Source organism: Miscanthus floridulus, chromosome 16 (genome assembly GCF_019320115.1).
Source record: "Miscanthus floridulus cultivar M001 chromosome 16, ASM1932011v1, whole genome shotgun sequence".
NCBI classification, from domain to species: Eukaryota; Viridiplantae; Streptophyta; class Magnoliopsida; order Poales; family Poaceae; genus Miscanthus; species Miscanthus floridulus.
Genome location: NC_089595.1, coordinates 103,087,484 through 103,101,486, shown reverse-complemented (window position 1 = coordinate 103,101,486; position 14,003 = coordinate 103,087,484). Strand labels below are relative to the sequence as shown.

The window sequence follows — 14,003 nt, the reverse complement described above, 5'->3', positions numbered from 1 at the left end:
GAGGCACTGTAGCGTGAAACCGTTTTGTAAGTCGGGGTAAAATGAACTAGAAGACGGGAAAAGCCAGTTTTTCTGGCTTCACCGGCTTTGGCTTCACCGGTGAAGCCGTTTTGGATGAGCCATGCTAAAGGGGGCTTAACTAAGGGTGTGTGGCTTCTCCTCCTAAACTTTAGTCGCTGTCTCATCGGATGTTTGGACACATGTATGGAGTATTAAACATAGACTAATTACGAAATTAAATGCACAGATTGAAACTGTTTTGCGAGACGAATTTTTTAAGCCTAAGTAGTCCATGATTTGACACCGTGGTGCTACAGTAAACATATGCTAATGCTAGATTAATTAGGCTTAACAAATTCGTCTCGCGGATTACTGACTGATTCTGTAATTTAATTTTTTATTAGTATCCGAATACCCCATACGACACCACACCTCTAAACTTTAGTCGGATCAAACACCCCCTAAGAAGTACCAGGGACAAATGATTAGCAATGGCAAGGCAGTGCAGTCGTTACTGTACCTCACAAGGAAAGAACTGCCCTCCTATGTCAGTGGGTCTCACTCTCATCGGCCACAGTTCAGTGCACTCTTTTTTTTTTTTGGAAAGAAACACAGCTTAGTACTTTAGTAGTCTAGTAGATGATGACAGGCACACATAGTTAATCATGTAATGATGCAAACGTATTAGGCCCGCCCTGCTTCAACACCTGATGCTCACCTTCGCTCTCCCCGGTTGGGAATGTGCTGCCTGCAGGCGTGCCGGGAAGACGACAATCGCGCCGCAACGGAGAGACTAGCCGGAGGCCGGCGACGACCACAAAAGCTACCACCGGAAGGTTCCGCCGGTGATCGACTGATCATGGTCTTGCAGCGAGCGTTTTGGATGGGAAGGAGCTACCTGACATGCAGTTCGTTAGCCACGCTGAAGATGAGATTTGTGCAAAGAGGCCACACAGCACCCTCCTTCGATGGGGATTTTGGTGATTCTGGGGGGTATGTATAAATTAAACCTGCAATCTACCCTTGCAAGATTATTTTTGTGCTTTTCTTCTTTCACCTAGCTGGCGAGTGAGGTTGATCAACATTTATTTCGCAAATTCTTGTGAGATTTTGATTCGAATCTGTGTCCATTCCGTTTCCTCCTACTGTAACCATGTTGTGTGTGCGTGCGTGTAAGAAATTCAGAAAACCGAAGCTGCCGAATTGGGCAGTGCTGTCTCATATGATACCCCGATCATGCAGTGCTGCAATCTGTGTAAACCATGCTTTATTTGTGTTCCGAAATGAAGCGTGTAGCCACGAGCTAAACGCGCATTATGCGTAGTCGCTCGCATACTGGTGAAAGCGAAAGAGACCACCTGTATGCAGATACTAAAGCAAAGCATCGATGCGCACGGCTTGTGTTTGTGCGAGTGCGCGTGTGCCCTGCCGTACGTCAGTACGTGCTTTTGCCCCTTTTACTTCTTTTGTTGCAGGCAGGCAGGCTACTATACACCCGTTTTTTTTTTTTGAAGTGTTCGAGGAGCAAGAAAAGAGCTGAACACACCGTCGATTCCCGTCCCGGATGAGTTCGAAGCAGCCGCCAGCTTGTTGTTGGCTCCGACAGTACCACACCGTGTTATTTTAGAAGAAAAAAAAAATACAGAACCATCAGATCAGAATGTCGCCAAAAAACAAATGTCAGAAGCATGGTGCGTGCGTGTCCAACAGGCCAGAAGGCAGATCACCACGGCTAGGGACGAAAAGGATCGAGGCCAAATTACTTTCATTTTCATTTTTTTTCTCGAAAACGGAATTGATATGATATTGTCGGAAACGAATACGGCGTCGATATTTCAGTAATTTCGAAAATGATAGTAGTCAATCGAAAAATACATTTATAACGATCGAAACCTATGAGAACGATATTCTCAAAAACGATAAACACGCCAAAATGTAGAATATGAGAAGATCTATATAATTCGACCTATATCACTTGACAATAATAAATAAACCACAATTGACAAAACCACACAAGTTGAAACTACATAGTTCACACCATCTTAGGTCTCAAACAGTGGTGAGGGCGCTCGCCACCCCAGAGTCCGTTCGTGTACGTGGTGTAGAGTTACGGGTGCAGTACGTGATTGTTGGCTGATTGCCTTCTTGTTCCTATACGCATGAAATACTTGCCATATAGTTCTTTTCCAAAATAAATTACCTTATGTGCTTGCGTGTGTAGATGGATGGGCATGCTTAGATGTGGGCCGACTGGACCTAAAGTATGTGTTGTATCGGTAATTACAGAAGGTAAATTACTGGTTAAATATGGCAATCTTCGAAAACAATCGGAAGATGGCAAAATCGTTTTCAATTATTTTTACCGTTATTGTTTTCATTTTTCTGATTACCGCTACCATTTCCATTTAGGCCTAAAAATCAGAAAAAACTTGAAAACGATTTCTGAAAGTCGGAGATTATTATTTTTGTTTTCATCCCTAACCGCGGCAGAGTGCAGTGCAGACGCGTGCCCGGGCGGCCCGGCAGTACAGCGCAGGCCTCGTGGGATTGACGCGGTGGTGTGGCGGGCCGAGGCTGGTTTCGGCGTCCTGGGCTGTGAGTGTCTTGCGTTGCGTTCAGCGCCACACGAGAGTCGAGAGCGAGGCTAGGCCCGGGCCAGCCCTTGTCGAGGAAAACAGCAGTGCACGCGGGGCCCAAACCCAAGTCTTGTGCTAACAAACACAACTGCCCGCCCGCACGGGCGGCTACCAGTTTTAGGTCTCCTAGCAACAGTTACGCCCTCTAAAAAAAAAAGCAACAGTTACGCGATGTTTGGCAAATGGGTTACGAGAGCTGGGATTAGGACAGAGAAACGGATGAATGGTTAGGATTAAATGAGGTGTAAAGAATAGATAACTGGGATGCAATATTACTTTTGGAGTGTGGGATATCATTTCTCTATCCCGGGACTTTAGAATGCGATAATATTTTTTGTTTGGGCTTGCTAGCGCCCGGACGTCCGCGCCTGCAGCCGTCTGCCACGCCGTTTCGCATGCCCACGCGGGGTCCGTGCCGCCCCGAACGTCACTAGCATTGAGAAGATGGGGGAGGGGGAGGCGAATGCCCAGTCGACACTGGGAGGAGGAGGAGACACCGAGGCGTGGTAGCAGAAAGCGAGGAGGGAGATGCAACAGCCGATTTATTTTTGAAATATCAAGATGCAACACTTACAACATACGTTTGAAGACAGATGAAACACTTGCAACATGTATATAAAACACTTGTAAAAACACATGAAAACCAATGTAAAACATACGGAGCATCCAGATAAATACTTGCAACATATGTGTGAAATATATGCAATATAAAAATAAACACACTTGTAACATACGTTCGGAAAAAAATAGATGAAACATTGGAAACAAAATCTTGCAACATACGTGTACAACAATTACAAAATATGCAACATTCCGATCTGCTTTTGCAACATCCGCGTGAAACACTTGCAACATACCTCTGAAACATCTGAAACACTTGAAACATATGCTTGCAACATGCGATTTCAGCACAATGTCACCTTGCTGCTTGGACGAATGGACGTTCGTTGTTGCGGAGCTCGAAGCCGGCGCGGAGGTCTGCAGCGGTGCATGGAGCTCGCCGTTGCCGCAGCGGTGCGACCCTCCTGCGATTCTCCAACGCCTGCTCGTGGCCCAGGCTCGCGCTCGTCAGCGCGGCCCTATTGTTGCTACTCCAGCTCTGCTGCTCGCTTGACCGTAGTTGATCGGCGATGGGGTGCGGTGAGGTGGGGGGAAGGGCACGGCGTGACGCCGCGATGGGGACGGTGGGGGAAGGGGGCGCAGCGGGGCAGACAGACGAGCGGCCCGAAAATGGACAACCACACTGTGACGGGTGGACGAGCGGAGTGGGGAACTTTTTCTTTTTTTTTTGAGAGAGACCAGTGCTGCGCAAGAGGCAGGAATGGGAGCCGCGTCTGACAGGACAGAGGTCCGTTGCTGAGCACTTCCGTTTTTTTGTTACCTGTTCGTTTTTTAATGATCCACATTTTTGTATGATCCTGTGAAATTCCTATGCTCTGTAGGACCATTAGAGCATCACCACAGCTTGTGGCAAAGTTAGAACAAATTAGGAAGGGAGAAGGGGGTGTGCACTTGTAAGGGCTGAATTGGAAACTTGTCGGGGATTTTGCCCTGCCCAACAAATTTAGAGTAGCGGGCATGTTTATGTAGTCTACTGAGTATGCAATAGCATACCACTATACAAGGCCTTCGAACTCGTACCTAAAAAAACTTATTATCCCTTCTAGGCCTATTCCTTTCCATCCCCGATTAATCCCCCCATAAGCCATTACCATCAGCTCGTTCTGTTGTTGGTAAACTTCTCTATTAGAGCAGGATCCTTGTTACTATTCTATGATAATAGCTAAAATGCGCCCTTGATGACTAGCAAAACCCCACGCTACCATAAAACTCAGATATCATGAGGACAGAGAATTTTCTTGAGAGTTATAAACACACCACATGAAGACCCTGTTAGGCTACATTTAGCTGAGAATTTTCATGAGAGTTATAAACACACCACATGAAGACCCTATTAGGCTACATTTAGCTTCGGTACGGAGCGGGTGGAGCCCGAAAACCTTTGACTTTGATGGCTCCAGCCGGAGACCAACTAAATTTGAACGGAGCTAGAGCCACTGTACCATGCACCACAACACCAGGAGTAGAGGAGCCGGAGCCGGAGCCTGGCTAAACAAGAACGAAATATGTTCTTAACAGTTAACTACTCTACTAATAACGGATTACCGTGTGATGTTTGTTCATAAGGGTTCTTATGAGACGGTTGACTGCCATTATTTAGTTTCGTGGCAGTTTTGGGCAGTTTTGTGAACATTTTTGTCCCTCACAAAATTTCTGTTCTCTTCTGGTTCAAAATTGCTATGGGTAAGCATGATATATTGTACAATTCATAGAGGTACCCCTATGTAGGTATGGAAATAATCAACAACTATTATCTATACACACATAATATATTGTAGAATTCATAGACATACCGTAGTAATATCTATATATCTGGACAATGCCATCATGAGGAACGATGATATACGTACACGCATAAGTACCATACACGCGCAATTGCTGCTAGGAACCGACTGGCACGTCCTTAATTTTTGCTTAAGTACATATGCTGGCACGTCCTTAATTTTTGCTTAACAAGTGCAAGACTTCGTACTTAATTGCTTTGTGAGTAGTTGAGTATGGTATTTAAAGCTAAGACGTCCATTTGTATATTGTACATTTGCACTAGCTAGACCTGACCATGTTGGCAGTTAGGTGAATTGCAAAGGAACTACTATACATGCTGTAGTTAGTAGGACCACTACTAATCAGACAAAAACATCAACACGTCCTGAAACAACGCACAAAAACTAGAACTCGTTTTAATTTGGATTTGTCTCATGACTCATAGTACAGAGTTAATCAGGGAGTAGGCGTTGTTTTCATGTACGGCAGAAGATCCACGATGAGCTTAAACTTACGTTGATACAATGTGTTCACAGTCAACGCCAGAGATCCATTGGATCGTAACCAAGGAACCAACTGGATTGCCCAATGCTTCCCAATCCTAGCTTGCAGAAGATGCATTTTGACTGCTGTTGGGCATCCATGGTCCATAGACCCTTATCCTCATAGCTCAGATCACTGTCCTCTCATTTTAGCTCCCTCGATCGGTCGATGGAAAAGACACTTCTACACTAGTTCAACACGAGAGTATATATACACAGAAGTTGAGTGTTGATACACAGATTATGGAAGCCTATTTATGGCTGGGTGTCAATGCATTGAGCGCCTGGGCCACCCAATGCCCGTGACCATGTGTCATTCAACTTTATTTTAGGAAGTGCAACAAGCTTTACACCTACCTGTACTTTTATATTAAACGATGCAATGCATAGGGTCATAGGGATGCAAAGATTTGTGAAGTTGAGAGCAAGCAAGAGAGGGGTACAATGGCCATAACTTCACTGCATCAACCATAATGAAGTAGTACCAAGTTTAGGTTTTGAGTAAATTTCTTCAGTGTCGTTGAAAAAGTTATGATCCCTCTTCTATGCCTATTCTTTTTCATCCCTTAAAAGCCATTGAAGAACTTATGATTTCTTATGGCAATTTTCTCAATATGCCATTACTGTTAGAGCTAGGACCCTTCTTAGTATTATGCTCTTGTTTAGTTCGCGAAAAGTTTTTCTAAAAAGTGCTACAGTACTCATCACATCGAATCTTGCGATACATGCATAGAGCATTAAATGTAGACGAAAAAAACTAATTGCACAGTTTGGTTGGAAATTGCGAGACGAACATTTTGAGCCTAATTAGTCCACGATTGAACACTAATTGCCAAATAAAAGCAAAAGTGCTACAGTAGCAAAATTTCCAACTTTTCACCAACTAAACACGGGCTATGTGATAATGTCTAAAACGCCCCTTGACTAGGAGGACCACCTCTATTAATCAGGGATCCTGTCTTCTAAAATCTTCTTTTTATAGTGTCATGAAGGTTTCTTGCATGCGTTCAACTGTCATGATATAGTTTGGTGGCTGTGTTTGGGCACTTTTGTGACAGTTTTTTTACCCTCACAAAATTTCTGTTCAAAATTGCTATGGCTAGGCTACATCTAACTTCGGTACGGAGCTGGTGGAGCCCAAAAACCTTTGACTTTGATGGCTCCGGCCGGAGACCAACTAAATTTGAACGGAGCTAGAGCACTGTACAATGCACCACAATGCCAGGAGTAAGGAGCCGGAGCCTGGCTAAACAAGAACGAAATATGTTCCTAACAGTTAACTACTATGCTAATTGATTTTCGTGCCATTTGTTCATGAAGGTTCTTATGAGACGGTTGACTGCCATTATTAAGGCTCTGATCAGCTGGTCTATAAGCCGCTTGTGCTGATTTGTACGACTGATTTGTTGGGAGAGAACAATATTGTACCTTGCTGATAAGCCGGCTTATAAGCCGGCTTATAATGGCAGCCGAACAGAGCCTTAGTTTCATGGCAATTTTTGGCACTTTTGTGACAACTTTTGGCCCTTGCAAAAATTCTCTTCTCGTCTGGTTCAAAATTTCTATGGGTAAGCATAATATAATGTACGATTCATAGAGGTACCCCTATGTTGGTATGAAAATAATCAACAACTATTATCTATACACACATAATATATTGTACAATTCATAGACATACCGTAGTAACATATGCATGTGTGGATGTGGATAGTGTCATCATGAGGAACAATGATATACACGACAAGTACAATACGCAATTGCTGCTATGTAGGAGTATGCATGCTGGCATGTCCTTAATTTTTGCTTAACAAGTGTGAGACTTCGTACTTAATTGCTTTGTGAGTAACTGAGTATGGTACTATTCAAAGCTAAGAGGTCCATTTGTATATTGTACATTTGCACTAGCTAGACCTGACCATGTTGGGTGTTGGCAACTACTATACATGCTGTAGTTAGTAGGGCCACAGCTAATCAGACAAAAAACTTCAACACATCCCGCAACAGAGCACAGAAACTAGGATCAGTGATGCGTTTCACCCTTACAGAGTGAGTCAGGGTCTCAGGAACTAGGCAACGTGCACAAATCCCACAGCAGATTCACGATGAGCTTAAGCTTACGTTGCTCACACGGTGTTCTCAATAGTAGGTTCACAGTCAACACCATAGACCCGTTGGATCGTAACCAACAAACCAGCTGGATTGCCCAATGCCTCCCAAGCCCAGCTTACATAACACTAGTCTATATGCATTTTGACTGCTATTGGGCATCCATGCATGGTCCATAGACCTTATCCTCATCGCTCCGGTCACTGTCCTCCTCGATTCTCGTTCTCCCTCGATTAGCCAATGGAAAAGGCAGTTCTCGTTGGGCCCTGTTTAATTTCTCTCCAAAACACTAAATTTTTTAAGATTTTTTGTCATATCGAATCTTTGGACGCATGCATGAAACATTAAATATAAATAAAAAATAAAACTAATTACACAGTTTAGACGAAATCCACGAAACGAATCTTTTAAGTCTAATTAGACTATGATTAGATACTAATTGTCAAATAACAACGAAAACACTACAATAGCGTTTTGCCAATTTTTCCGCGAACCAAACTGGCCCTTGTACAACACTAGTTTCAACTTGGGAGTATATATACACAGAAGCTGAGTGTTGATACAAGGCACGCAATTAAGACTATTTATGGCTGGGTGTCAATGCGCTGAGCGCCTGAGCCACCCAATAATGCCTGTGACTATGTGTTATTTCAACTTTATTTTAGGAAGTACGGCAAGCATAGATATACTTGTACTCTATTTATGGCTGGGTGTCAATGCGCTGAGCGCCTGAGTACTTTTATATTAAACGATTCAGAGCACAGGGTCACAGGGTACAAATTAAAGATTTGTGAAGATGAGAGCAAGCAAGAGTAAGGATGGCAACGGGGATATACCCGTTGGGTATCGCCGGAACGTTTTCTTCCTCGCTACGGAGAATTCATCCCGTCTCCATCCCCATTAACTGTCTCGGGTATAGATTCTTGCACATCCCCATACCCGTCGGGTATCGGTCGGGTAATAGATACCCGACGGGTACTGCATACCCAATAAACAAGGACATTTGGGGTCGCAGCTTTGCAATCAGAGACGTTTCTTCTTCACCCGGGTATAAGTGTCGGAGTCTCGGAGATGCCGAGGAGAAGGAGCGAGGTTGCGAGGAGGACGAGCAAAGGTGACAGAGAGACCAAACTGAGGAAGCGAGGGGCACGAGCGCTCGTGAGACAGGCGTGCTTGTGCTGCTGGCGGAGATGGTGAGAATAAATTGAACGAGGGTTCCTAGAACACACAAACTATATATATGACTGTTCAGATTTGAACCAAAATACCTGAGTTTCTTTGGGCCTAATACTCGCATGACAGCTCAAATAGTCGGGTTCCCCAACGGGTAACGGGGACGGGTAAACAGGGAACGTTCCCGTACCCGCTATACCCGTCGGGTATGGATTTTTTCCCATTTAAATGCCCGCGGATAAAGATATGATCCCATCCCCGTCCCCTAATGGATCAAATACCCGTCGGATATCGGGTATCGGGGCCCGTTGCCATCTATAAGCAAGAGAGGGGTGCGATGGCCATAACTTCACTGCATCAACCATAATTAATGAAGTAGTACCAAGTTTAAGTTTTGAGTAAATTTGTCCAGTGCTGTTGAAAAACTTATGATCACTTCACTGCTAGGGTCCTTGTCAGTATTCTATGATAATGGCTAAAATGCCTTTGATGACAAGCAGGACCCCTCTCTGCCATAAAACTAAGATTTTGTGAGGGCAGAGAATTTTCATCGGAGTAATACACACACCCAAATGAAGACCTTATTTGGTTGGGCTACGCCTAGCTTCGACACCGTAGCGGAGCTGGTGGAGCTCAAAAACCTTGACTTCGATGGCTCTAGCTATCGACCAATTCAATTGAGCGAAGCTAGAGCCGCTGTACAATGCAGCACAAACAAGGGAAAAAATATATTCGTAACAGTTGACTACCATGCAAATGGAACATTCGTGATGTTTGGTCCCGAAGGTTCTTATGAGACGACAGGGACTGTCCCTATTTAGATTCGTGGCGGTTTCGGGCATTATTAGCATCCGATACACATCATACGTGAGTTTACAAAGTCAAATATCATATATAGCTACAAATAAGAGTAATATTAATAGACAATGCTCAATGATCCCGTTCGGCTTACCCAATATTCGGCTTGTTTTTTCAGTCGAAACAGTATTTTTCTCTCACAATAATTCAGCCAAAACAGTGTTTTGCAGCCAGTTTCAGCCAAGATTCAGACCAGCGAACGAGGCCAATATATAACGTACTTAGTATAAAGAATATAACCTTAAATAGCAAACAACGAAAAGACATCTCCGATTTTCGGGTGAAGACTCAAATTCCACAGGGACAACTGACTGGTTGATCACAAGCCTAATCTCCCCAAACTAGCAATCTGGTACCTATCCGAGATTTTTATCCAAATAATTGAAAAAATAAAGCAAGCGTAAGTACATGTCGTACTCAACAAATATAACATGGGGTTCATGAGGTTTAAAAGGCTGACACTGGTTTAACTGCTGTTGGTGTTTCGAACAAACACCGGCTAGTAAATTTGTGATTATTGCGCGTTAGGTCCGGATGGTGCACTAAAGGACACGAGAATTATACTGGTTCGGGCAGAATGTCCCTACGTCTAATTTGCTGCTGCTGCTCGTGTTATTAGTACCGAAAATTGTTCGTAGTAGGGGGTACAAAACAATCGAGAGAGGGACGAGTCCCAAGTCTCTGATGGAATGATCGAAAAGGTTGCCGAGAGCTTGGTCGCTGCTCAGCTGTGTCTGTCGTGTCGTGTGTGTTCAACTTATCCGTCAAGAGTCGGTCCCCTTTGTTGGAGGAAGCACATCCCCTTTTATAGATGAAGGAGACCGCTTTACAAGTGAGAGGGAAAGAGTGCGTATGCTACCGAGCTTTGTTGTCCACGTCTACCAAGCCTTGTTGCCCATACCGGCGGATATCAGATAATGGTAGACGCCTACAACAATGTCGATGCCACTGTAGGATGTTAGGATGGCTGCAGAGTACTGCTCCACGCAGGATATGGTCTCTGGTACAGTGGTTTTGACTTATGAGCCTTGTCCTGCCTTTCTCCGCACTCCTTCTGGTTCCTACGAGCCCCAATCGAAGAGACGCGGGGTCAGAGTCAGAAGTAGCACTTTGGGCAAAGCCTTCCGATCGGAGAGGGCGTCCGGAGGCCGAAGTGAGTGCTTCGATCTGGTGGACCCAAGGGGTGGTGGAGCGGGCACCGCTCCTTTGGGACCACGGCGTGGTGACAGCACATCTATCTTTGTAGAGGGCGCGAGTCTCTTTCTGGACCGTAGTGGTTGTCGTATGTCTATGCCGGGCTCCGTGTCTGAGGGCTGAAGGCGGCGCCTACAATACTGTTCGGACTCTACAATGTCGGAATGGTCTAAAGCACCCATCCTGTCATATCCTAGCGGTACTTTTTCCTGCCGTGGCGTAGGGCATGGTCCTTGGTGCTGTGTTTGACTCGAGTGTCATGTCGTACCCTGTGCTCATCCTTATGATGGAGCAAGGTGTTCTTGTAGGGCGGGGCGGAGTCTGCCCTCGGTAGTCGGGTGAGGCGGAGCCTAGCCCTCAAGGGTTGGGCGAGGCGGAGTCTAGCTCTCAGGAGTCGGGCGAGGCGGAGCCCAGCCCTCTGGGGTTGGGCGAGGTGGAGCCTAGTTAACGGGGGTCGGGCGAGGCGGAACCAGCCTTCCATCGTTTCAGACAAGAGACGCAGTGACGTTCTCGTCTGATCAAGAGTGTCAATGTTCGATGGTTATCAGTTTCACCTCATTGGGTACCCTAGTATTAGGTCCCTGACAGTAGCCCCTGAGCCCCTGGGTGATTCGAGCAGAATCGCCCGGGGGTATTTTGATTTGCTAGAGGGTGCGCGCGAGCGCACCCGTTGGGTGTAGCCCCCGAGCCCCCGGGTGATTTGGGCAGAATCGCTTGGGGGGTGCTTCGGACCCTTCGTGGGTAAGGCTATGAGGTTCGGTTTCGTACCCCGGAAAGCTTTAAGGGAACCCTAGTGTCCCATTCATAGGGATTTTGTCCAGGGTCAACCTGGCTAGGGCTCGACTTTGGATCGAGGCCCTACTGACACTCGTGTACCTAGGTCCCGGTTGCTTACGGGCCCATCTTCTGTTGGGTTGGTCATCGAGACCATTGGGCCGATCCCTAGACGTTCTAGGCCCAGGTGGGCTAGAGAAGAAGCATTTTGACCCATGTCCCATCTAGGGAAAGGAGTCCGGTCCGCTTGGGAAGGCGAACCGTCCAACGCGGTTTTAGTGGGAAAGGATAGGGATCACGGGCGCGTATCCCATGAGGTGATGCGGCGGTGCACGTGGCAGGCCCAGAGATCGAGGTGGACGGTTGCGCTTCTCGCATCCATCGCCCCTATAAAACCACGGGGTCCGCCCCCAGGGTTCCGTACTCTGCCTTTTTGCCTTCGCATCGCCAACCTCCACCGTGAATCGCTAGAGCCTCCGACACGCGCACTGCTCCCGCCGTTAAACTCATTGCTGCCTTCTTTCCCGTGCTGCTCTCGCCGTTGCATTGGACCCAGGGTACAAATCCAACATCTCCCCTCAGCGCTTAGATGGCCTCGTCCACTGTGGCCTCCTTCGCTCGTTGACCACCACCGAGGAGTGGTGGCTGCCCGGTGAAGAGGATGAACCATAGCCGCCCGAAGGGTATGTCGTGTCTTTCGCCCACTTCCACGAGCGTGGATTCACCACACCCACCCATCAGTTCCTTCGGGGACTACTGGACTATTACCAGGTGGAGCTTCAACACCTTACTCCCAATGAGATCCAGCACATTGCGGCGTTCATTGCCCTATGCGAGGGGTTCTTGGGGATCAGTCCCCACTTTGACCTGTGGCGGTATCTCTTTGCCGTCAATCTTCTAAAGAGGTGGGCCGGGAAGCAAGAGCTGCACGCGCCGGTGGGGTGCGCCGGCATTCACCTCCGCAACAACTAGGCAGGTGCGTACCCGCTAATGCGTCTGTCCACCTCCAACAAGGGGTGACATTCACAATGGTTCTATGTCAAGAATGACGCCGCCACCCCCTTGCCAGTTTTCACCGAGCGCTACATCGTGGAGACCCCGGGGTCGTGGGGGTGGGGTGTCACGGGCAAGGAGAAGAAGCACCTTAATGACCTTCTTGTCGCCCTCCGAACTCTGAAGGAGAGGGGCATGAAGGGATCAGGGATTATCGGTGCCTACCATGCGAGGAGGGTTGCGCCGCTGATGGTGCGTGCGCTTCCCCTGTATCAGATATTGCCTGGAGCGTTGTTCGAAGGGACAGTGCTTTCCAACGAAGCGCTCCCTCCCTCTAAAGTGGCGCAGCGCATCAAGGAGGCGATGGAGCCCATGAAGGACTCCATTGGCACCGTCCTTGACTTCGTGTATCTGGTGCCGGGGCATCCCCCAATGTGGCTAGAATCGGGGTTTGTTGAATTCGTAAGTTTCCTTTCCCCTTGCTTTTCTTTTCATTTGAATTTCTGGCCTCCTGATGCTAACCTCAGGATAGCGGGACCAGCCGGGGGGACTGTTCTTCAAAGGCAGCCCAGCTCCGCTGCCAAAGGACCCAACCTGGATGGCAGCGAACCGTGCCATGGCCGGTTGGGACAAGAGGACGAGGGAGCTCGTGAAGAAAAAGGCGATACGGAGGCAGCAAGCTCGAGATCAAGGGGAGGAGACTGGTAGTGAAGATGATGACGATGATGACGACGATGATGATAAGGTAGCTGCCGACGTGGATTGGGATGTCCTGGAGGACGAGGATATGCTGACAAGTGCCTGCCCATCCATGTAGGGGCCCTTCCTGTTCCACACGGAGGGAATCGAGTCCGTGAGGTCAGCTGAGGTGGGCTGAACCTCCAGCCCATCCTCGGGGCTGGAGGGAGTCGGAGAGTCCACCGCTTTGCGCGGGGTGCCGACGGAGGATCAGTGGGTGGGAGGAGGCGAACCTGCCACTGCCCTCGAGGTGCTAATGGAGGGAGGTGGCTACGTTGTCGTGCCCCTCGAGATGGTGGAGACGGGTGGTGCTACCGCCTTGCCTGAGGCATTGATGGAGAGGGACGGCTCCATTGCCGTGCCCTCAGAGATAAGGGAGATGAGCTCCCCTGCCTGGGAACATAGGGCAGGCTCGAAACAGGCCCACCTAGACGAGTCGAGGGGGGGGGGGGGCGAGGGGTTCGTCCCCAAAACATTCTCGCCGCCCAAAGGCGCTAGAGTAAGCCACTGATTCCCCTGTTTTTCCTCCTTTTTATTTTTCTGCTTTTGACCTTACGCCCTTCACCTTCGTGTAGATTCTTATGGATGGGCTGCTCTCTGGGGT

The 14,003-nt window shown here is 47.5% G+C and overlaps 1 protein-coding gene across 1 annotated transcript in view; it reads left to right on the top strand.

Annotated features, from left to right (window-relative positions):
* LOC136511163 (uncharacterized) overlaps nt 1-13,478 on the top strand; it is a 48,201-nt gene extending 34,723 nt beyond the window's left edge. The window contains exons 9-10 of the mRNA XM_066505345.1: nt 12,713-13,123; nt 13,194-13,478. Coding sequence (XP_066361442.1) covers nt 12,713-13,123; nt 13,194-13,478 — 696 coding nt within the window. The remainder of the gene's footprint in view (nt 1-12,712; nt 13,124-13,193) is intronic.
* The last annotated feature ends 525 nt before the right edge of the window (nt 13,479-14,003 follow it).